The 23,955-nt window shown below is 32.7% G+C and overlaps 5 protein-coding genes across 6 annotated transcripts; 3 read left to right on the forward strand and 2 right to left on the reverse strand.

The window, feature by feature from the left end:
- The first annotated feature begins 127 nt into the window (after positions 1-127).
- Positions 128-6,970, forward strand: LOC144843756 (uncharacterized). 2 transcript variants are annotated; one of them, XM_078700688.1, is made up of 15 exons: positions 128-259; positions 644-714; positions 812-2,018; positions 2,194-2,257; positions 2,410-2,479; positions 2,583-2,631; positions 2,886-3,036; positions 3,294-3,441; positions 3,647-3,729; positions 4,093-4,222; positions 4,517-4,634; positions 4,997-5,111; positions 5,305-5,367; positions 5,897-6,008; positions 6,330-6,970. In XM_078700688.1, exons 1-15 carry the CDS (start codon positions 244-246, stop codon positions 6,456-6,458), a joined length of 2,526 nt encoding a protein of 841 aa, XP_078556814.1. In that variant the 5' UTR covers positions 128-243; the 3' UTR covers positions 6,459-6,970. The 2 variants fall into 2 exon arrangements, with proteins under 2 accessions (XP_078556814.1, XP_078556815.1); XM_078700689.1 differs by having other exon boundaries at positions 2,200-2,257.
- A 675-nt stretch (positions 6,971-7,645) lies between these two features.
- LOC144843757 (G2/mitotic-specific cyclin-B3-like) lies at positions 7,646-12,328 on the reverse strand. The gene is made up of 10 exons (XM_078700690.1): positions 12,258-12,328; positions 11,845-11,930; positions 11,407-11,517; positions 10,758-11,012; positions 10,288-10,413; positions 9,836-10,069; positions 9,365-9,520; positions 8,923-9,072; positions 8,649-8,779; positions 7,646-8,344 (listed from the first exon to the last, which is right to left on the reverse strand). Exons 2-10 carry the CDS (start codon positions 11,890-11,892, stop codon positions 8,290-8,292), a joined length of 1,266 nt encoding a protein of 421 aa, XP_078556816.1. The 5' UTR covers positions 11,893-11,930; positions 12,258-12,328; the 3' UTR covers positions 7,646-8,289.
- Positions 12,329-12,630: 302 nt separating this feature from the next.
- On the forward strand, positions 12,631-18,952 carry LOC144842175 (uncharacterized). The gene is made up of 11 exons (XM_078698575.1): positions 12,631-12,738; positions 13,270-13,446; positions 13,643-13,744; positions 13,834-13,998; positions 14,242-14,483; positions 14,963-15,076; positions 15,465-15,642; positions 16,241-16,340; positions 16,440-16,549; positions 17,512-17,643; positions 17,958-18,952. Exons 2-11 carry the CDS (start codon positions 13,348-13,350, stop codon positions 18,081-18,083), a joined length of 1,368 nt encoding a protein of 455 aa, XP_078554701.1. The 5' UTR covers positions 12,631-12,738; positions 13,270-13,347; the 3' UTR covers positions 18,084-18,952.
- A 124-nt stretch (positions 18,953-19,076) lies between these two features.
- Positions 19,077-21,857, forward strand: LOC144842248 (uncharacterized). Its single transcript, XM_078698660.1, has 4 exons — positions 19,077-19,174; positions 19,600-19,664; positions 20,066-20,182; positions 20,331-21,857. Exons 2-4 carry the CDS (start codon positions 19,649-19,651, stop codon positions 20,795-20,797), a joined length of 600 nt encoding a protein of 199 aa, XP_078554786.1. The 5' UTR covers positions 19,077-19,174; positions 19,600-19,648; the 3' UTR covers positions 20,798-21,857.
- Positions 21,858-22,420: 563 nt separating this feature from the next.
- LOC144842083 (large ribosomal subunit protein eL33-like) lies at positions 22,421-23,863 on the reverse strand. The gene is made up of 5 exons (XM_078698444.1): positions 23,845-23,863; positions 23,308-23,347; positions 23,018-23,170; positions 22,757-22,904; positions 22,421-22,560 (listed from the first exon to the last, which is right to left on the reverse strand). The coding sequence occupies exons 2-5, from the start codon at positions 23,322-23,324 to the stop codon at positions 22,537-22,539; spliced, it is 342 nt and encodes a 113-aa protein (XP_078554570.1). The 5' UTR covers positions 23,325-23,347; positions 23,845-23,863; the 3' UTR covers positions 22,421-22,536.
- Between the last annotated feature and the right edge of the window lie 92 nt (positions 23,864-23,955).

Raw genomic sequence — 23,955 nt, forward strand, 5'->3', positions numbered from 1 at the left:
TTATATATGACAGTATAAACATTGTATTATGCAAATTGAATTGCCATATAAAATCATTGTAAGTTTTCAAATATTTATTAAATGTTAAGAGTAATATTTATTTTATTTTGTGTTTTATCAAAATAGATTTTTCACAAAACTACCGTGGTCATGTCATAGTTCAAGTTTTTGGATAGCAATTGTTTTGTTCATTAAAGTTCTGTTTCTGACGGTAGTATAGTCTAAAAAACTGCTTTCTTGATTATGTCTGAGGAATATAGTAAGTTAAATAAGAATTTAGAATAAGTTATAATGAAATTAATGTGAAAAAACATTGGGGAAAAGCTTCCAAACTTCAGCGCTGCAACAACAAATGCTGCTAGCTAGGCCCACCATCCATGCAGCAGCAGACCAGTAGATCAGGCCCCCTCTAGCCAAGTCGCATCACATGTGGAAGAATCAGCTAGGCCTAGGCCTCTATTATATATTTGCCATTTAGAACAATTTAGAATCATCTCATCGCCAACTAACTGTATTTTAACTTATGCTTTATTTTTAGTTGGCTGTCGATAATAATTTAATTTTTAAAGGTTTGAGAAGATTTTAATATTTGTTGTGTTATTTAAATTTTTATTCACAATTTCACACTTTGCTTAATTAAAAGGTAGTGATGATGGAGGTGGCACACCAGTTATGGATGAACGGAGTGACGGCGAAATTCAGGAGGATGTAGAGGTACTTCTTTATTAAAATAATGAATATCAAAATGTAAAGCTGCTTTGTTATATACAATGTAGGTTTCCTAAACATTAAACGTTTTTTTCACATCCAGGAAGGAGAATGTTTATCAGAAGTTGAAGCAGGATCAGAGGATGATGCTGTAGGTGAAGAACATGAAGAAGTTGGAGTGCAAGAGGTTGAAGAAGATGAAGGAGAGATTCAGGAAGACAATGATGGAGAAGAAGAAGAGGTTCAGGAAGAAGAAGAGATTCAAGATGAAGGAGAAGTTCAAGATGAAGGAGAGATTCACGAGGAAGGAGAGGTTGATGAAGAAGAAGAAGGAGAAGTTCAAGATGAAGAAGGATTAGTTCTGGAAGAAGATGCTGATGAGGAGGAGGGAGAGGTACACGAGGAGGAGGGAGAAGTACACGAAGAGGAAGAAGAAAATGATGTAGATGATGGAGAGGTTGTGAGTGATGCAGAAGAAGTTGTTAGTGATGGTGAACAAGAGGAAGAAGCTGTTGCAGAAAATGAAGACGGTTTAAGAAGCGGGGATGAATATGAAGGAGAAAATGAAGCAGTAGCAGAGGAAGAAGAAGGAGAAATTGAAGAAGGGGAAGAAGAACAGGAATATGTTGATGGTGAAGACGATAAAGAAGTTAGCAATCAAGAATATGAACAAATTGAATCTGGTGAAGAATTTGAACAGGAAGAACAAGAAGAAATCCAGGAACAAGAAGAAATTCAGGAACAAGATGAATCTGGTGAGGTTTATGAGGAAGATGAAGTAGTAGAAGATAGGGAGCAAGAAGAACAGCAGGAATATGAAGCAGAGGAACTTGAAGAAAGTGGAGAGCAATATGTAGATGAAACTGTAGAAGAAGAAGAAGAGCAACAACAGAATGCAGAAATTGAGGAAGAAGGTGAAAATGTTGAGGAGGAATATGATCCAGAAAAAGTTGAACATTTGGATATAAATCAAGAAGCTGATGAATCTTATGAGAGGGAAGCAGTCAATGAACAAATAGAGGAAGAAGATTTGACTACGATGGCGGAAGGGAATGAACTTGAAACACCAATGTCTCCAGTGAATGAAATGGAACAAGATATGGAACAGGATGAACAGGGAGATCAAGTGATGGAAGAACACGAAGAGAAAAGAGAGGAAGGATTAGAAGAAGTTGCAGATGGTGATAATCAAAATAAAGAGGAAATAATGGCAGAAGGCGCTGTGCCATCACCAGTGTATGATGATGAGAAAGAAGAAGAAGACATCAAGGATGTTGGAGAGGAAGGCGAACAAGACACTTTAATTAATGGTAATCATAGTTTAAAAAAAAAGATAAAACAATATTCTTTCAGGCCACTACAACTAAAAACTTTTTTGTACTTAATTATTTACTCGTTATTGGATTAATAAAAATGAAAATTTTACTACTAAACTAAAGGGTAATATTTAATGTGTATGTATTATATATATATTTTTTTTATTAGAAGAAGAAGAAAAAATTGGACAGCGAATAAAAGATGACAGTGGTGATGAAAGTGAAGAAGAAAAGTAAGTAACCACACAGTTATATTTAGTTAAATAATACTTTGAATCTCAGGTCATCCTCTGTCTTGATGGGATTAGGCCATATATATTCAGATACATAGATGTAATAATTATATAAAGATAGCAATTACACTTTCATTTTGACTCTTTTTCAGGGAAGAAGGTGAGAGAGAACTTATTGCAGATATTTTTGGTTCTAGTGACGAGGAGGAAGGTGATTTTGAGGTAAAACCTTGTTAATGTTTATCCAACAGACGCATTGCTGGTCTATGCCTACTGAATAAGTACAATATTTGAAGTAAACAATTTTTATGAACTTGATTTCTAGGGTTTTGGTGATGCAGAAATTGAGTCAGCTCCAGTGAAGAAAAAAGCAGGTAAGAATTTCATTTCTATTGTAAAATATAGTATTTTCATTATTCAATTTTAAAATCAGATAGCGTATACCAGGTTCACTTATGCTTTTCAATATTAATATTGTGCAGCAATTGCACCTTTTTTTTTTTTGTTACTTTTTTTTATACAAATTTAATATTTTAAATAAATAAATGTAAAAGTAAAATATTTTTACATTTCGTCAACTCTAATATTTCATAAATATTAAATTAATACTTTCTTAATTCTTGCATAGCAATTATTGATAGTGATGATGATGATGATGAGGATGAAGGGTTAGCCCCAGGTCTTGATGTTGAGGAGACTCCGCAAGACACTGAGGATGCCACAGCTTTAGCAGCAGAAGGTGACTCGTCTGATGATGACAAGCCTAGGGATGGAGGATCGTAAGTTGTCTGAAATTGTATTAATTATCATTAGCTATTTAACTACTAATCTAAAACAAACAAAAAAAATGTGTAACTTTTGTAACTTATCACTGTTCATTATTATGCTGCATTTCTTTAATCATGGACCATTTGTAAGGACATTATTTTAATGAAAATGTCATCCATGTAAAATAAGTTTATAAATAAATAAAAAAACTAGTATTTTACATTAATGTATTTATGTTTTTTTATGCATAATTTATTTTTTTTTTAAGCTCATTTGTTTCTGATTTTGATCTGATGATGGAACGAAAAAAGAAAGAGAATCAATCACGAAGAAGGAAAAGAAGAAATGATGATGTCATCAATGATAACGATGACATCATTGATGCCATGATAAAACAAATGCTCGAAGCTGCCAAGGTAAAAACATAAATAATACAACAGAATACTTTTGATTATTACTCTCTGGCTAAATAGATCAATGTTCACCAATCTTTTCACATGTTCTTATGATTGAGAAATCATCATTACCAATACATTTTTACACGTAAAATTATTTATTTACTCCATTACTCCTCCCGCACCCTAAAGCTATAATTGTCATTATAAATTGTTATATTTGTAGGAGGATCGAAGATTAAATGAAAACAAAATGGCAGCTACAACCAAGTTAGCTCTCCTTCCTACAGTTTTACGTCATTTAAATAAGTAAGTATTTATTCATTTAAATAAGTAAGTATTTATTCATTTAAATAAGTAAGTATTTATTCATTTAAATAAGTAAGTATTTATTCGTTTAGGTAAGTAAGTACTTATTCATTTTAGGAAAGACTTGACAGTACAGTATAACATTAGAGTATAATATTACTGTATATATATTTATATGTAAAGGATCCCAATGGAAATAAGCTAATCAGTTTTGGGGCTATCCTGGAAAATCTTTTATAAATGTAATTTAAGTTTATAATTTGTCAATTTTTTAATAAATTCAAATCAAATCATGTTAATTATCCTCTTAAATTTTGGATGGCTATATAGACAATTTCAATCAAGTGAATGTGTTTTTTTTAGAACTGATCTTCACATAGCATTTCTTGACAATGGAATTTTACATGCAATTAAAGAATGGCTGGCACCGTTGCCCGATAAAAGTCTGCCTCACTTTCATATTCGAGAAGGTTTACTCAAAGCTCTTATACAGGTTAGTAACTATGTACTAACTTCACGCTTGACTGATCCTGTGTACTAACTTCATGCTTGACTGATCCTGTGTACTAACTTCATACTTGACTGATCATGTGTACTAAATTCATGCTTGACTGATCCTGTGTACTAAATTCTCATATTTAACTATGAAATAAATTTGGCCAATCATTGGCCAATAAATGCACATTTGCCATTAATACAATTTTATACCATTTTTGCATTTTTTTTATTTAAAAAATCCACCACTATTTTAGAAATATGAGTAAATGTTTGATATTTTATTCTGTAGATGCCAAATGTAGACCAACATGTATTGAAGACAAGTGGAATAGGGAAAGCTATTATGCTACTGTTTAAGCACCCAAGGGAGCTGAGACATGTTCGAGAATTAGCTCGCAAAATCATTTGTAAGAACAATGTTTATATGAGGATTGAAAATACAGTAGATCACCTCCTTTGGGACACCTCTTTGCACGGGACACTCCTATTAAGAAGGCACTTTCCCATGAATGAATGGCAATATATGTTTTAACACTATGACCAACCCCTATTAAGGGGACACTGTGTTAAGTCCTGTAGGTGTTTCCTGTATACGAAAATTTAATTAATTAATATATATAATCCTGTAAGTTAGAGAACACTAAATTATGTTCTTTTTTTGTACACTATTGTAACCCTATACATAGAGAATGCAGTTACACTATTATATCATTTAATATACACAAAAATAATGCAAAGATTATTTTTGGCATATATTGTAATTTTGTAGATGAGTGGTCACGTCCCATATTTGGAGTAGAAGCAGATTTCAAGTCGATGACAAAAGAGGACAGACAAGCTAGAGATTTAGCACAAATGCCAGCTTCCAAGAAGAAACGTCTTCAGTAAGTATTTATTCTTGTTTTCATGTCATAGTTTTTATCCGGGTAGTTTTGGGTTGTCTTCTTGGTCTCTTGACTTTCCTTGTGGATTCTGATAGAGCTCTTTGCACTGTGATATGACATTATATATAACCATTGTATTTACTGCATATTGGAAGCCTAGTTGCTACTACTACCAATTTGTTTTAAATTTCAGTTCAGCTGATGATGGAGAAACACAAGTGAGAAGTATTGATTCAGCATTAGCACAGGATGAAAAGTGAGTTTAAGGAAAATATATATTGTATTTCTATCTATAGAAGTTGTACTGTGGGTTAATACCATTTAAGGTGCACTTATGTTGACATGGATCTCAACTGTGTCACCATTAGCGCTCTAAGCAACTGAACACAACTGACAGGCACAACAAAATGTCGACAGTTCCTTTCAGTTGAGTTCCATGTCGAAATAAAACTTTATGTGACAAAAAATGTTATGTTCCCATATATGGACATGATGATGTCATGTTACTACCATATTTAAGCATATCCATACCATATTTGGGCAAATCACACTTTTTTTTTGTAGTTTGATAGTGTAGACAGAGCTTAAGGACCCCTTAAAGCGCTAATCAAGTTCAATATAGTTTGATTGGAACCAGATGTTTATTCTGACTGACACCTTGATTTGGGATCCCAGCATCAATTATTAACTTGTGAATTCAATTCAATTCAATTCACTTTTATTTCAGAACAATCCACTCACTGTGTATATTTAGTTATTATTTAGTCAATTCATTTTGTTTGCAGAGCTTTAAGGCCTGGAGATAAAGGCTTTGTTGGCCGTGCAAGGGTACCAATGCCCTCAACTAAAGACTATGTAGTTCGGCCTAGATGGAATATTGAAACAGAGATGGGAAAGGTAAACAACAATGTTTTTTTCCCAAATTTAAAATTTCAGTCAGGTTAATAATTATTAAAAAAATAATTTAATTGTGTGCAAAATTTCATTCATAGTGAAATATATATATTTATATATATAATCGAGTTTGAACAATACCATGAAAGCCCCAGTGTTCTAATGTTTCGGTTCCGGGTTCAATCGATTGGGGAGACTTTCCTCATCTTTATCGTTTCAAATTAATTAATTAAATTTCAGTATATCACCGGGCTGTTTAGAATTATTGTTCTGTGCCTGATGTGTTTATATATATAATTTGTGATTGTTTTTCCCCGATTCTAGGCATCAAAGAAAAGTTTGACCAAACTTGAAAAACACATGAGAAAGTTTAAAGAAGCTAAAAGTAAGAGTAAAAACAAGGTGCAGAAAGCTGTTGCAATAAGTATTGAGGGAAGGAAGTTATCTTTATAACAGAGACTACTCAATAATAGGGAATAAAAAACAATTGAAAAACTCAATCTGAGACGACAGGATTCAGTTCGCGGGCCGTCAATCAGAGACTACTTGGTATAGTTAACAGAATGAAAAACATGATTAAAAACATGATCTGGGACAACAAGATTCAGTTTGCTCGGCAGCAATTGTTCTATAACCGAGACTACAACATAATGGAAAACATGAAGTAGAATTGAATTTGCAATGATTGACTTGTTCAACAAGTTGAGTAAAGCTCTGTGTACACTATCAAACTAGTTTGACAAATAGAGTGTGATGTGCCCAAATAATATGGTAGTGATATGACATTATGTCCATATATGGGCACATCACACATTAGTTTGATAGTGTAGACAGAGCTTAAGATTCAGTTTGCCGAACATCAGAGACTATTAGGTATAGAGTTCAGTAGTTAAGATACCAGATATTATTCTGTACTACCATAAAGTAAATGATTATTTGTATTTTAATTAAACTGAACTAAAGTATGGCTGTGTATACAGAGAATTTTAATTTTATGAATGGGGGCGGGGCGGAATGGAACATGGCTAGTATGTAAGTGAGTGTAATTGATCAAGCGTCTTTCACACCTGTTCCGGCAGCGGCAAATCAAATGTCTGTTCAATTTTCATTGATTGGCACATTGCCGTGTGGAGAATTGATGTTTGATTTGCAGGACCGGGATAGATGTGAAAGATTGTTGTGTCCGATGTCTCGACAGGATCAACAGTATATATCTTGCTACTGTAATTATTTACCGAATGTGCTGCTACAGTTCAATTCAAATAATGGATGTTGAATTATTTTAAATATACAGTACATCCAACTTATTTCTAAGCATTTAGGAATGTAATTCATCCATATAATCGGTGATAGTGTAGACTTAATTTGTATATGACCATCAAACTAGTTTGACAAAAAAGTGTGATTTGTCCAAATATGGTATATGAGCACATCACTTTTTTTGTAACATAAATTTTGACAGCTGTAGTTTCGTTTCTAGCATTGCAACTTATATTTTGTAAAGCGTTTCATATGTACAATACTCAAGCTTGAAATGCCAGCTGGTACTACAGACAAGTCTAATTACCAATTTATATGTACAATATTTTTGTAATTTATGTGTTTTTCATACAAAATAAAAAATAAACATTGAAAACATGTACTGATTTATAGTAACAATTTATTATGGTCCCCATAAATCAACATTTAAAACCATGACACATCTTCTACATTACTAAAGCTATACTACTATTAGAGTGGATAGTGTTATTTACAATTGGTCTGCTGTACAGGTATTAATATATGGATGGATGACATTTTATACATTTTTACAGAAACCATCGGTAATAAAAACCATGCATTCATTCAACATTTCATTTTCACACAATCGTACATCACTTTTTATACATCATTATCGCTTTACTTTGCTAATTTAAATAGAGAAACATTATCAATAAGAAGCACCAGTACATATTTAAGAAAGAAATGTTAAAATTAAAATCATTCATAAAAAGAAATAATGTTCCCACCAATACATTTTCATAATCCACATATAAATGAACTAAACAATTGCCAATGATTGGAATATAAAAAAATGTTCAATATAAAATGTAAAAATGTTTTTATATAAAAAGAGCCATTATGAAATAGAGTTTAAAAATTGTTGTACACTTATTGATAAAATAGTATATAAAATAAAAAAAACTTTCAACAATGATTGGAGTTTTGCATATTACATTTGTACAGGCTATATCTCAATTTTTTAAAATGTAGTTCACGATCAGAAAGTTTTAGTTACAGACGACTACAACTGGGTTAAAACATCAAGTGGGGCAATCTTGGCGACTTCATTGAAAACACTGAGAAAAAAAGAAATTATTGGATTATAAATTCAACAGAAATTACTCTTGCCACATTTTTTCCCCCTGTCAAGTTAAAGCTCTGTCTACATTATTAAACTTTATGTGACAAAAAAATGTAATGTGCCCATATACGGACATGATGTCATATCAGTACCATATTTGGGCACATTTTTTTTGGTCAAACTAGTTTGATAGTGTAGACCGAGCTCAAGGCAGAATTCACAAATTTATGTAATTAATATGAATAATATAATTTAACATTTTAAAAATAGGTACAGTGATATTTCTGTTAAATACTTACGGGTGTGAATATTTGTTTCGTACTGTCATTAGTCTCTCGTCAGGAGGCGACGAAATAAGTGCGTTCAACTGTAGTACTGTTGGCGCCAATTCTTTGTCCGTGTACCCTGAATAATGCTCCAATGTTTTATCCTGTATATTATAATAAAACGATTTGTTTCAATAGACAGAAAAATCGCGAAAGGTACTAAATCGGAATATTAGCCATATCAATCAATCGCTTTAAAACTAACGCTAACTAAGTTTGAGCTTAAAATAAAGAGTACTGGACATACCCATTCGCCGGCCTTTTTCATACGGAATGCCAGGAGTAGAGCTGCTGATGCTACTTCGGAGTCTCGTTTCTCAATGAAGTCTGCGTCATGCAGAGAAGTTTCCAAGATGTATCTTGCTAATGTCAAAGTTTCCATGGATGAACGAGCACACTAGAGTCAGAAGAAAAGCACACGCAAGTCCGAACAATAATTAAATACAAAGAATAACTTTTTAAAATTGTTTATATTCATTCATTATATACATAGAAATTTGCTCCGAGATATACAAAAACAGTTTGAATGACATTTACAAAGTGTCGTCACTCTCGTAAGGTATACTGACAAGCATTCAGTGCCCGAATGGCAACTGGATAAAAGCCGATACGAAACCTATTTGTACATGAGATGATGGACTAGTAACGTCTACCGTAATATAATTAATGTATTAATTAGTCAAACTTACCTTTGCAAATCGCCTGAGAAACCTATAGGATAGCGGGATGCCAAGATCAAACCCAATTGTCTTTAAAATACTCATTTCCATCTGAATAAAATCTTTTCTTTTGTACGCATCATCGCATATGTACTTAAAATCATCTAGAAGTGGAGGACATCGTTCCTGTACAAGAAAAGATTATGTTTAGTACTACAACATTAAATACGTTGGCGGAGAAGGTGCCAAATACACAAGATTCTAAAGCTATGTCTACACTATCAACTTTGTGATCAAAAAAATGTGATGTGCCCATATATGGACATGTCATATCACTACCATATTTGTGCATATTATCACTACCATATTTGGGCACATACTTTTTTTCAAACGAGTTTGATAGTGTAGACAGGACTTTAGCAAAAAGTATCATAGGTTTCTGCAGAGGGGGATTCAATATTAACTAATAGTAAAGTAAAGCCAATTATGTAAATTTCTTACATCAAATTTACATGCAATAAACAGAGCAGTTGCCCCAACCAGCTGCAGAATTTCACGCCCAACTCTCTTTTTTCGCATAAGATAGTGATCAACGAGTTTCACGGCTAGGTACAAAGTTTCGTGGTTGAGTTCAAAACTCTCTTGTATCTCTACCAACCAGTCCACCAACACGGCACGCATCTGTCTTGTAATTTCTACTTGATGCTCAAAATATGGTGTAATTTTAAATTTTATCTGCAAGAAAACGTAGTACATAGTTAAAATTACTACCGTATTATCTCCAACCACTAAGCTCTGTCTACACTATCAAGCTTTATGTGACAACAAAATGTGATGTGCCCATATATGGACACGATGATGTCATATCACTACCATATTTAGGCACACAGAGTCTTAGGATAGGTTAATTTATTAATTCTTAAACAAAACATGAAACACTCAAATGTGGATACCTCTCGTTCTTGTTGGTATTTGAAAATGTCATTTGCGTACACAGGTGCCTCATATGGGTTGTCTATATTTTCTGCGTCAATATCTCTAAAATCATCTTCATTATCATTTAAATTAATGGATTCAACCTACAAAAACAAAGAAAACACACATGGTGACTTATTTATGCCCTTTTCAACTTGAAAAACAGAAACTAAGAACTGTACACTGTCGACTTACCTCTGTCTACACTATCAAACTATTGTGACAAAAAAATGGGTGATGTGCCCAAATTTGGTAGTGATACGACATCTTGTCCATATATGGGCACATCACATTATTTTTCACATAAAGTTTGATAGTGTAGACAGAGCTTTAAACAAGCAACAGTCTCACCAACAGCATAGGCTTCAATTGGTATATTTTGCTTTTTATATAATTTTAACCCAGAAATTGAATCCAATATTAATTGTATGCATGTTCAATTACTTACACCAGCTTTTAAATCTATTGCTTTACTAATTTCACTGTTTTTATTGTTCATAAACACTTCCATTTCACTGTTATTTGACCCCTGTGAACTATTTGACCCTTGCGATGATGATATTTCAGACACCTCCAAGTTTTCATCTTTAATTTTTAAATCTTCTTTACTGGTCTGTGATCTCGTTATCTTCTTTTTCGGCTGCTTCTTCAATTCAGCTTTTATTCCTCCTTTCTTGCCTACATTGTTTTTAGTTACAAAAGCCTTTGAAAAAAAAAACAACAAATTTAAAATTACAACATATTTTGAAATAACTAAAAAATAGCAGTAGAGTGATTGAGGAGTACAGTATAAACATCAATTTTGAGAATTCTAGAGGCTGTTGGGTAGAAAGAAGAAACTGATCGTATTATTTCTTGCAAGAAATGATCTATATTTGTGACCGCGAGACTTAATTTGGAAATGATGGTTGGATCATGGATGTGGTATGGATTTATGATCAATGTTGCCTTTTTGAGTTCAGCGTACAAAGTACCAAGACTATTATGTTGGGGTATGCCTATGATTTTTTAGGCATGTTTAGAACAGCTAGATATCAAATGAAAAGGGCAAGCAAGAGGGGCATAGAAACGGTACTTCTTTTTAGCAGCATACATACATTTGTAATATCCATGAAGGCTCTTTTACTAGCTTTTTGATTTTGTGGCGAGCCCTCGGATCTTCGTTTGGCTCGTGTAAGTGGCTTCTGCTTGCTGACATCTTGGTGAATCTAAAAAAACAATATATATTATCTGTAAAAATTAAAGGAAATCGTGTTACAAATTGTTTCGATATATACCCATATATAAAGTTCAATAATGTTTTTAAATAATAGTAGGCCTAGGCTAGTAGAAGTAGTGAAAAAAGGCATTAATTATTAAATTGTAATAAAATAAAAATGTATTGTAAACTGGGGTGGGTTTATTTAGTATAGGCCTAATAAACATACAATAAACATGTGGAACACAACAACATTTAAAGATTTGAACAATGCACAGAAACAGTATGGGATGGATGATTTTTATAGATTATTTTTAATAAATGATTGGTTTCTTACACTTGTTAGAACTCCTGTTCTCTTATTTCTCAATGCTGGTTGAGGCATGATTGTTGTTGGGGATTGTTGTTGGGCGAAATGAAAATCTGAAATTTAAAAATTGTATTAATTCGTTTTAGTTTTTGAAAAGCTGGCTAAAAATGGTATGCAACAACACCACCGCCGTGCATACACCAAATACAAACAACAGCTGACGATTCCCCTTTCTTATTCTCTCACAATATACACCACACAAAACCCGACTCGGATTGGCCAGTGGAAGCCACACGACGGTGGTGGAATCGATGTGGCTTCCGCTGAAAAGTAGCCGTGCTCATTCACAAGATTCAAGCCAATAAAAACCACATAAAAGTACACATTCATATAAACTATTATATCGTTAATCAACAAGTAACTACTTGTTATATATTTACCAAAAACTACTAGTTTTTAACGTCTGTTTCCGACAAACTTTTAGCACAGTACTGTCCTGTTGTTGAGCTGCATTCGAATTTGACGCCTTCTACAGGTTAATTTACATAATTTTCTTGGACGCGTGAATTGTTCGTTCTGATTGGCTTATTTCAAACCAAGCAATTTGTCTTATTTCTTAAGATTTTATAATAACCACATATATATTATATTTATTTAAAAAGAAATTTTCTGAAATTATTGAAAATAAATCTATACATTTATGGTATTTTATTACTTTTAAAAATGATAACGTTTTGATAATTTGTAGCCTTTGTTTACATTATCATGAAATAGTTTTTGTTTGTTTTTACATGGCCATTTAAATTAAAGATGGCAGCGCTCATGCTTGTTTCCATGTTTTTTTTCCCTTCAAATAAATTATTTGGTTTTCTTACACAATAATACCTTCTACAATTTTAATACAGTATTATTTATTTATAGGTATAAAATGGGAGTTTGCAACATATTTTATAATCTAGGTTTTCAATCATGAGTTAGGCCCAAATAAACACTCCTACATTTGATCTAGCATATAGGCTCTAGGCCTATTCCTATTCATACACAGTATACAACAGGCGCGCAGGTACTAGTAATACTGTAGTGTAGGTAGGCCTACAAAAACAACGGAAATCCCGACAACAACATGAACTAGGCTAGTGTATTATTTCCTGAACGGAACAACGTAGTTCAATTAACTTTTGTTTGAATGATTTTAAAAAATTGGCTTACTTTTGTTTGTGTTGGTTTGTGTATCAATAATTATCATATTGATTATTAATATGTATATGTTGACATTTTTTTGTTTTTAAATTAATAATTCATTTGGTTTCAAAATTAGAATTTTTCTGTAAAATCAAATACCTTCAGGTATGTGGTCCATAGGCACCACCCAATCCAGATACCTACAGTAGGCTATGTTATTTTAGAATATATGGCTATATGTACAACAAGTTTTTAATTTTTTTTTTGCAGGATATACTGGACCATTTTGCAGTACCAGACCATCAGTATTTTGCTTTTTGCAGCTTGATAAATTGATAGATTTCCACAATGGATACTAATAGCCTGTCTGAAGATCAACCTTCTGTTCACCAGGAACTAAACCGTGCCGAATACTTAAATTCACAAGAAAGCCTTCTCAGGGTAGAGGTAATACTTGCCTCTATATTTAATTAGCTGAAGTTGAATAGTCCATATCAACTGGAAAACTACATTACAGGTACTTATCAATGGCAGGAGATCTCCTAGAAAAGACCAAGAACTCCAACCATCTTTAAAAGGCCATAAATTGTTGAAAGAGCATTAAAAAGAACAATTTTTATTTATTTATTTTTTTTTTTTTCAGATTTCAGATATTGAACGAAGTGGTGAATACTTCTATACTACAGGGATTCTTAGGCGATGCAACCAACAAGTTCTAAAACCTTATTGGCGCCTTTTGATTTTTGTAAGTTTGTTGCTTCGTTAATATCACTTCTAAACCAGCATCAACAATCGATTATTTACCATAATTTTGTTTCAATTTTGTAATTTCAGATTAGTTGGCGGCCATTTGCAAGAGATCGAGTGCTACGTACTTGCCGCTATACTGTCTGGAATGTTTTCTATCCTTGCATTATCACATTATTGTTGTTCTTTTCTTATATGTACAGTGTTCTTGTTTGTACAAGTCCCACTGTTGTTCTTAAGAGTCGAGTAATTGTAAGTCAAACTATACCTTTTTAGTTGACATACATAGTTAATAGTAAGTCAAACCTTTAAACAGGCTTGTATAAATACTAAGTATTCACTCTAAAGCTCTGTCTACACTATCAAACTAGTTTGACACAAACAAAATTTGATGAGCCCAAATATGGAAGTGATATGACATCATCATGTCCATATATGGGCACATCACACAGTTTGATAGTGTAGACAGAACTTAAGATATAAAATTGTTTTCAGGATCTGCAATCAGCAAATCTGACAGACTTGGAAGACGCCCATAAAAGGGAATATTGTCGTGATATTTTCTCCATCTCTATCTTACCAAACATCTTGCACTTTCTGGTGTTCTTGTATGGCTTTTGGTACATTAGAATCCAGGAGAATGAGCAGATCTATGCTTTGATTGAGCAAGTGTTTCTGCAGGCTAACCCGATGCAACGTGGCAGTGTGACACAAGCTGCTATCATCAAATCATTAAGGTGAAATTAGAGATTGTGCAGACAGTCTAAAGCTCTGTCTACACTATCAAACTTTATGTGACAAAAAAATGTGATGCTCCCATATATGGACATGATGATGTCATATCACTACCATATTTGGGCACATCACACTTTTTTTGTCAAACTAGTTTGATAGTGTAGACACATCTTAATAAAGTACAGTATATACAGTGTGTTATGTAAAAGTCACATTAAAAGTAACAACAATAATAATGATTTCCACTTTATAGAGTATTTTATTTTATTTATTTATTTATTTTTATTTTATTCAATCGAAACCAACAGCGATAATTACCACCACTAACAGGTTTGATACAAACAAAGCCAGGACTGTTTAAAGCACCTTGATTGGTCCTAACAATAATGCATACACAAATTGAGAGAGTATGTACCGTGATTAGGGCAAAAACATTTATGATTTTTTCCTTATGTATAAAAACAATTTTTATTTTTTGTAGATTAATTCTTGTCTGTGGTGCACTGTGGACATTTTCAACTGTTGGCATCAATGGGTTTTATTTACCTGTTTTTACATATAAAAGGTCTACGTGGAAACCCAGTCATAGCAGTAGGTAATTATGAACTCTCTGAAAGCCAGAACTTAATCTAAAAAAGTACCAAATTCTTTTTTACCATTAAAAAGACATTTGGAATACCAGACTTTCCAGAAAAGAGTTGACTGAAAAGTTTTATTTTGTATTAACTAGCACTAGCACTGCTAATTACAAGTCCTCTAATAAAACTAATGAATATTTTTCAATGGCCACAAAAACAAAGTGTTGTTATTTATATTATGACAAGGAGGTTATGTTTTACAAACTTGAATTGAAGTATTGAAATATATATTATAAATACTTTTTATTATTATTTCAACTGTCTACTGTTAACAGTTAATTATAGCATATGCTCTACAAGATGTTGTTACATTCTATAATGTAACAATGTTGATTCTGATTCCAGCAATAGTTTGACCGTTGGTCTGCTGGTCATTGAACTTGTAGGGAAGACACTGCAACACTTGATTGACACGGCAGTTGTTGTCAATTTCACCGTCCAGTGTGAGGTCATTAGGTACTACATGAAAATAATTGGTACCAGAATGCAGGAGAAGTCTTCTGAGCTTAAAACCATTATGAATGTATGTTATTGATCTTGGTTATTTTATAGATATTCAATGGATTTTTAATACAAAAATGCTACAAATATATGTTGAGTGGTGTTGTAGATAAAGGTTTATCACAAATAGCGTGAGCGATGCATGATGGGAAGGAATTGGGAGCAATAGTGCCACCACCAGTATATAAAGTTTTTATTATACGGTGATGCTATTGCTCCCAAACCCTTCCCATCATGCCTTGTGCAATGATGTTCCTCGTGAAATCCAGCTATTTTCGATAAACCTTATGGTTGGATGGGTAAGCTGCTTCCCTACCAATCTCATGGTCCTTGGTACAAATCCTCATCTAGTTATAGGACTTTATGTAGACCAACAGATTCATGTCTAGTGATCCCCTATTAGGAAACAGATTTGTTCTCAAGATAATAATAGTTGTTGTATATATATTTATTTTGCTTCATTTCAAGCACAACAAAATAAAGTAAATTTGTAACAGTGTAAATCTATCTATGAAAACGGTTTTACACTCTTACAAATTTACTTTATTTTGTCATGCTTGAAACTAGTTATCCAATTACTTGTTTTGATGTTATTAATGCCCTTTTTTGGGTGTTTTCAGGATATTCTGAGAGTTAAACAGTCTGTAACCAGACTAAATGGACCAATCGGAAGCATGACGTCACTCTGTATATTTTATTTTGCTCTTCGCTTTGTTGTTGGTAATTTTTACTTTACTAAATTTTATTTAATTAATTTGGTTCGTTATTACATAACAAGGTATTCTCAAGTAACACCTCATTGTTGTATTTTGTGTTCAGGACTTAGTATTCTTATTAATAATCATGGTGAGCGCAAAACGATGGTTTGGATTTACTGGTCTTTATACTGCTTTATTTGGTTTGTCATTATGATCTTCCCATTGTATCAAGTAAGTACACAGACTTATTTCATTTCTAAAGCTCTGTCTACACCATCAAACTTTATGTGACAAAAAATGTGATGTGCCCATATATGGACATAATGATGTTAAAGAACCTAGTACATCTTTCGAGAGAGTTGGGGGTTACCCCGGTGTACTACTGTAGTATGCACACAGTCACACTCATCAAGAGAGCTCCTTGATTGTCAGCATACGCCGTTTAGGAGCACCCTCTATAATATCTAACATATTTTGGCATATCACTACCATATTTGGGCACATCACACTTTTTTGTAGTTTTGATAGTGTAGACAGAGCTTAAAGATGTATTGTCCCTTGAAACACAAAAAAATGAAGGTCAGAATATTCTAAATTTAAATTGGCCATATCAAAGTAATATTAAAGTTATTCACTTTAAGTCGAAAATTCGAGCCAAAAACAACAATTTTATGTAATTAACAGCTAAATGAATTTGATTACATTTCGTCTGGAAAATCGTCGCGAGCGAAAGTAAACAAAGATTTCAAACCATGATTATACATTATGCATGATGCTAATTAGGATTGTTTACAACTCGTCACGGTTGAGAAGGTGTTTTCACACAGATCGCGAGGAAGTTTTATGATTATGCATACAGAGTAGTCAAATAAGCGCGTTGCATTATGAGATATGTTTTGATCGAAAACTCTGACTTCCATTGATCGAAAACTCTGACTGGAAGTCAAAGTTATTTTTTGAACCAAAAAACGTCTGTATTTCAGTTAAATGATTTTTTTTTTGACTAATTTTTGGTGAAAGTTAATAACTATTATGATACTTCAAAATGACCCACTTTTTTTCGAAATTTTTTATTTTTTATTTTTTTGGAATTTGACAAAGGGACAATACATCTTTAATAAGCATATTTTAAACCAAAAAAACAAATAAGTCCATTGCACTGCCTCGTTTATCCTTCCATGTTATTATTTTAGGCAGCGAGAGTTAATGCTACATGTGATATGTACCAGCAAGAAGGTCATGAGGTCAGAGTGTTTGGTTACCATTCCAGCACACAAGCTGAATTGGACTCATTTCTACTGTTTATAACAAGTGCTAAGTTAAAGGTATGTTCTCTAAGAAATATAGTTTAGCAACTAATTGGTGAAACACACAGTATCACAGGCAAAAATAAGAACTTTGATACGTATATTAAGTACTGTAAAAGCAATATGGTCAAAGTTCATGCAATTATAATTTAAATATTAAGCATAGTGTGAAAGCCTTGTCCTTGCTGTTGAAATGTTTTACCTGCTGTATCCATGCAGGAATTCTTTGACTGAAATCGAAACACAACCCTGAACCAAAGTTCAAGCAATATTGTCAAACTTCAAACAATATGGTCAAAGACACTACCAAATGCATTTTATATTTTTTTCAGGTTAAACTATTCTGTCTTCCAATTAAGCAGGCATATATTTGTATTGGATTCGTGGTTGGATCGTTTACGTTGGTTATACTACTTCTTGCCAACATCATCAGACCAAATGACTTGTTATTCTTTTAGTTCTTACCAATTGACCTAAATTCAGGCCATCTGATTGGTCTAAATTTAAATTACCTTTACATTACTAAACCTCTGTCTACACGAACTAGTTTGACCAAATATGGCGGTGATATGCTATAATGGTAGTGAAATATGTAATATTTAAATAAAAAAAAAATGTCCAAAAATAATGTCCATATTTGGGCACATCACATTTTTTTGTCACATAAAGTTTGATAGTGTGGACAGAGCTTAACTTTAGATTGAATGAAAGTAACCACACGCCCTGCTAGTATTCACTCAATTGGCATTCTCATTTAAATTCATGATTTTGTTTGTTTTTAACCAAAAATTCTGTTTTATGAATAATCTAATAATGTATTGATCATTATAGAGTAAATTTTTTTAATTCTAATTCCAAATATGTTATTTTATAAAATCTCGCCTCGATTTGTTGTAATTAACAGCTGGTGCAATGTAACTTAATTTATTTTGGATTTCATTTTGCATATTTTTTACAATAAATTAAATAAAAAAGTATTTCAAAGTAACTAGCTGAATTACAGTGCAGTATTAGATTGTTAATAGAAAATTTTTATTTTTTAAATATATTTTTAAATAAAATTTAGATTATTTTATAAGAATTTGCATAAATATTTTCTGGAAATATTATATTATAGTCTTTATATTGTCCAGTATAAAATAGTTTTGGATATCATTATAAGCATTTTATTTTTAATAATTATAATACATAACTTTTATTTTTCTAGTGACCGCATATAATGAACCGCTACCATAACATCAAAAAGTGCTATTAGATTAAATGCATTCATAAATAACTATATTTAAAAAAGATAAATGTTTATTATTAAATTTTTCTACATTCATATTATAAACTGAAGCCTGGGGTTTTTTGTTAACGCAATGTAACGCGTTTGTACACAATATGACGGTATGGGTGCGACTTTTTCACTAGAGAGCAGCAGCTAGAGCGTGACGACGACGCGACGCTGGAAAAATAAATAAAAGACGTGGTGCGAGAGCTCTTTTCAAATAAAGTATGGTTTTTTAGGCTCCGGGAATTCCCCTTTATTGTATTTTCAGATCATAAGGTAAGCATGTGATTTATTGGATATTTGTTAGAAACGGTATAAAGTTAAATTGTAGCCCATCAGAACGAGTGAGAGTGTTTTATATAGGCTAGGCCTAGCCTAAAAGAAAGGTGCGGCTAGCTAGAGTAGAGAGAGGCGCTGCACTGCCACCGCATGCATATCTAGCCTGACCTCTATAAAGGCTAGCCTCCTATCATAGGCCTACTCTGCTAGGCCTAGGCTAGTTAACTAACGCTTTTTACTTTGCTTTTGTAAGGATGGGCCCTAGCCTCTAGTTGTACTGTAGGCTAGTACTAGCCTAGTGTATTGTGTAATTGAAATTAATAAATTATGAAAGAAAGGTTTTTAGAAAATTAATTTGTTTGCGATATAATTATATTAAATATTATTACTAATGTATTTCATTTCTATATTCTAATCTGCAGTATCTGGGAAAATTTTTTTTTACTCCAGTTTTCAGAAATCCAGCAAGCCATGTCTTTGTGCTCTAGTAAGTGATTCGTCATTCATTCAATTACAACTGCTATTTTTATTAATATTACTCAATGCTTTATATTTCATGCGTTTATATTTTGTTACCCAATATATTTTGTACTAGTCTACTCAAAAGTGCAATCAATATTTATTTGTGAGAAACACTAATTACTATGTGATATTGGATTTAAAATACTACACTACCTGTACTTCTTGTACATACAATCAATCAAAGTAGTTTATTCTCCCTGTTCAAATTATTAGAAACTGACACTCCCTGCTACTCGTAACACAGCGCCCATGTTAATATTGACACTCCCTATACTCACAACCCTGCGCCCATGTTAATATTGACAGTCCCTATACTCACAACCCCGCAACCATGTTAATTAACAGTTAATATTTACACTATTACAGAGTGCTTTGGCAGAAATGCTGATGCGGAACCTACTCAAGATCCTGCCACTTGTGATGCACCAGAAAAAAGAGATTTTGTACGTGATGTGGAGAAGGCTTTGAAGTCGCATAAACAAGGTATGTTTGGTGCTCAAGAAATATAGTGTAAACATGTTAAAAAAGATACATAGCGTAAAATTGTACACGAGTTAAAAAAGAAACATATTTTTTAACTGTAACATCTGATCCATAACAATAAATATATGTTTAATATTCATATTTACAGGTAATGAACGTGTTTCGAATTGTTGCGATATGTTTATTCTTCATTGTAACAACATGGAGGATAAAGCCCTTGCAAAAGAACTTGGCGACAAGTTCCGTAGCATAGAATCGCATCTGTACATCGTCCAACAGTCCGACTACAAAGAACTACGTTCCAAGCCACGTGTCACTCAGGGGGCGGTCAGCTTCTGTCCACGTCTCATCGTCATCTTGTCCAATAAATACATCCAAGAAGATTACAGCTTTCTACGCAAAATACTAACACACGATAGTAACGGTAACATCAAAAAGAAACTTATAGTTATTCGCCGAGTTGAAAAGAGTAAAGTTCCGACTGAATTACACGAGGGCGTTAATCAAACCGTTGAATATAATGTTGAAACCGACAGTAAATTCTTCTGGTATAATAAAAGTTTTTTTCAAAGATCCATTCCTCCTTCGTCCGATATTTTATTTTATACTAGTTAGTCCCTTTTCATTTTAATTTCCTAAAGTAAAAGACAAATTGTCGCCCTTAAGTGGTTATGTTTGAAGATACATACATATGGTTAAAAAAAAAAAAAAATAGTAGAAGTAATATCTATATAAATACCACATGGCATTTTATTGGCTTTTATTAGAGGAATCTAGTTTTAATATTCAATTTTCAACCCAATGTCTTTTATAATATTTGTATAGTAACCATGCTAGATTTTAAATGTATTTTAATTATGCACTGAGGTTGATATTTTTACATACTGATTATTAAAGTGTGTATTTATACAGAACGTACTACTGTATTTTAACTGTACAGAATGTATATCAAAGATTTAGATTATGTATTCCAAATGTGTAATTTACTGTAGTGTCATTCAACCAAATGTCTTTGATATGATATAATTGTAGCAAAATGCTAAACTCAGGACTATTTTGCAAATGTATAATCTGGATGAATGTGCTTTATATACTGTTGCTAATTTTCAGCATGTTTTTTATAGCATTTTATCAGTTGTAATTGATCACATCTGTTGTGGTAAATTGACCGTTTCATTTCTGCTTGATTTTCATTTAAAGGTTTTTTAAATGTTTTGTTTTAGCAATATTTGCAAAATGAACATTAATATACAACCTTTTCTAGTTATGATTTTGTCGTTTTATAAAGAATTGTCTTTCCTACCGCTTTGTGATACCGTTACTTGGTAGAGGGCGGTTTGATTTTAGTTTTACTGTATTTAATTCATATATAACCTAAAATGTGTATATCCAGTAGAAATAGTTACTTACAATATTACTGTATTGTGGTCGATTCATGTGTGTGTATTCAAGACCCTTGTTTTAATAGAATACTGTTTTTTGATAAAAGATTATGTGGCTAATTTTTGTTGCATTTTACAGACACAGTACTGTTAGCTAAATGGTGCTCTATATAGACACACTGTACTTGTACAATACACTAAGCTTTATTCACAAATGTGCAATAGATAAGTTTTTCCACTTTAGTTGTAGTGCTTTTTGTACAGTAATTTCAATAAAATGTACCGTACCACCTAACCATTTCTAGTCGTCTGTTGACAGGGCTGTTTCTTCATATACTGTACGCAATTATTGTTAATTTTATTCACTCTGCATAAATTCCATCTCAAATGACAAGATATGAAAATACAGTACTGTAAAATGTATTTAAAAATTATGGCTCACTACACTGACAAAAAATGTGATGTGCCCATATATGGACATGTCATATCACTACCATATTTGGGCACATTACACTTGTCAAACTAGTTTGATAGTGTAGACAGAGCTTAAGGGGAGTAAATACTGTACTGTAGATTCACACAGGATAAGCACTAAAGCCTGTTTTCCTGTCAACGCGTTTGAAAACGATCAAGTTGAAATGACAATGATAGCGAGTACCTTTTACAGTAAATCGTTAACATTTCAATGTTTACGTACGTAGAAGATCGCCGATTATTGTTAACGATAGCATCGACAGGAAAACAGGCTTAACACTAGATAGCAGAATTTTCATATCACATGCCCAGTAATGCAAATTATCACTTTACAGTCCAAACGACGAAAGTACACAAAACAAAAAGAAAGATTGGTACAATATTCACATTTCTGGTTTAATTTATTGTGTCACAGAGCTTGTTTTGCCATTTATATTTTCAATAAAAGTGTTTTTTTGTGGAGAGAATTCTTACATCCATTTATCAGATAGTAACCTGTTAGATTCTTGATGGATACAGCATCTGGAAATGATAAAAAAGAATACAGTTTAACGATAAATTAACATGTTACAGCAAGACTAGGCTAGGGTGTTTTTCATAAGCTTATTGTCCATTATACAAATGTGTATGTATTTTACTACAGTACTGCATACTGTTGCATAAAACATGGACAAATACAGTGAAAGTATGAGTTTGTCTAAACACTAAATGTACTTACAACTCTAATACGTTTGCCTATAGCCTTGGCTGGTAAGTTTCTCCTAAATTTAGCTCGTACTGCTCCACTTTTACCGTGAGATCTGGTAATTTTACCCCAGATTACTCTTGTGTTGTTTGGCTTATCAGCGCCTGGTGTTCTGGTCTTACTACAAAATAAAAACATTGAAAAAAATGAAATAGAGAATTCAAATATACGTAGGTTAGGAGTTACTTGAAAACTAATTTAAATCTTCATTTGTTGACTTTAACAATAGCTTACTTTTTTGCCTTGTATACATATGCACATCTTTTGCCCATGTAGAATTCGGTCTCTTCCCGATGTTCAACACCTTCAATTTTCAAGAGGGCAGTATTCTCATACTGATTTCGAAGACCTCGTTTGTAGCCTGTGAACACGGCTCTTGTGTATAGCCTGTTGTATGATAAAAGAGTCAAAAGTATATTAATATTATTATAATTTTAAAACATATTTGTAAAAATTATTTGTCAACATTTTGAATACTAAAAATGATTGTACTGCTAATAATTGTACTGTGAATTAAAACTTACCTTTTAGTAGCCACCATTCTAGCGTTGGTTCTCTACAGCCCTAAAAACAAAAATGTTTGTTGCATGAAAAAAAAAGTGAAATATCTCTACTACTAGGCCTACGTCATGCATTGCATGGGGATTGCCATGCATGGATTGGATGCATTCTTCAGGGGCAGGTGCCAGGGTGGGTAGGCCGTTCAACAACCCATCAGGAACCCGGACCACCGATAGCTTTGGCAATGAAGTGCAAGTAAGGCACTGTCATGCTACTGTATTAATTATCTAGGCCATGTCCATGATATGAATAGCCTAGCCTACACATGGAATGAACAGAACAGACAGGCCGAGTACGACTGTCTGTATCATGTATATGTAGTGGTATTTACAATCCGTAAAAATCGGTATAATCAGTTAAATTATTACAAATGTAAAACTCATATAGCAATTTTAAATAACTCAATGAGTAGGTACTGTTATATTTATTGTAATTTAGTACATAAAGCATTCAAACTTTAATGACAAATTTGATTCAATATTTTTGTCTATAAAACTTACAGAGCTAGAAAAAGAAAAGGAAGATGTTAGTTTGTAATTGTTTACGCTACCTAAAAATAATAATTCACGTTGGTGTCGCTATATAATATCCTCGTTTGTTGCTTTTATTAA

The sequence above is a fragment of the Antedon bifida genome, chromosome 5 (genome assembly GCF_963402885.1).
Source record: "Antedon bifida chromosome 5, ecAntBifi1.1, whole genome shotgun sequence".
Classification (NCBI taxonomy): domain Eukaryota; kingdom Metazoa; phylum Echinodermata; class Crinoidea; order Comatulida; family Antedonidae; genus Antedon; species Antedon bifida.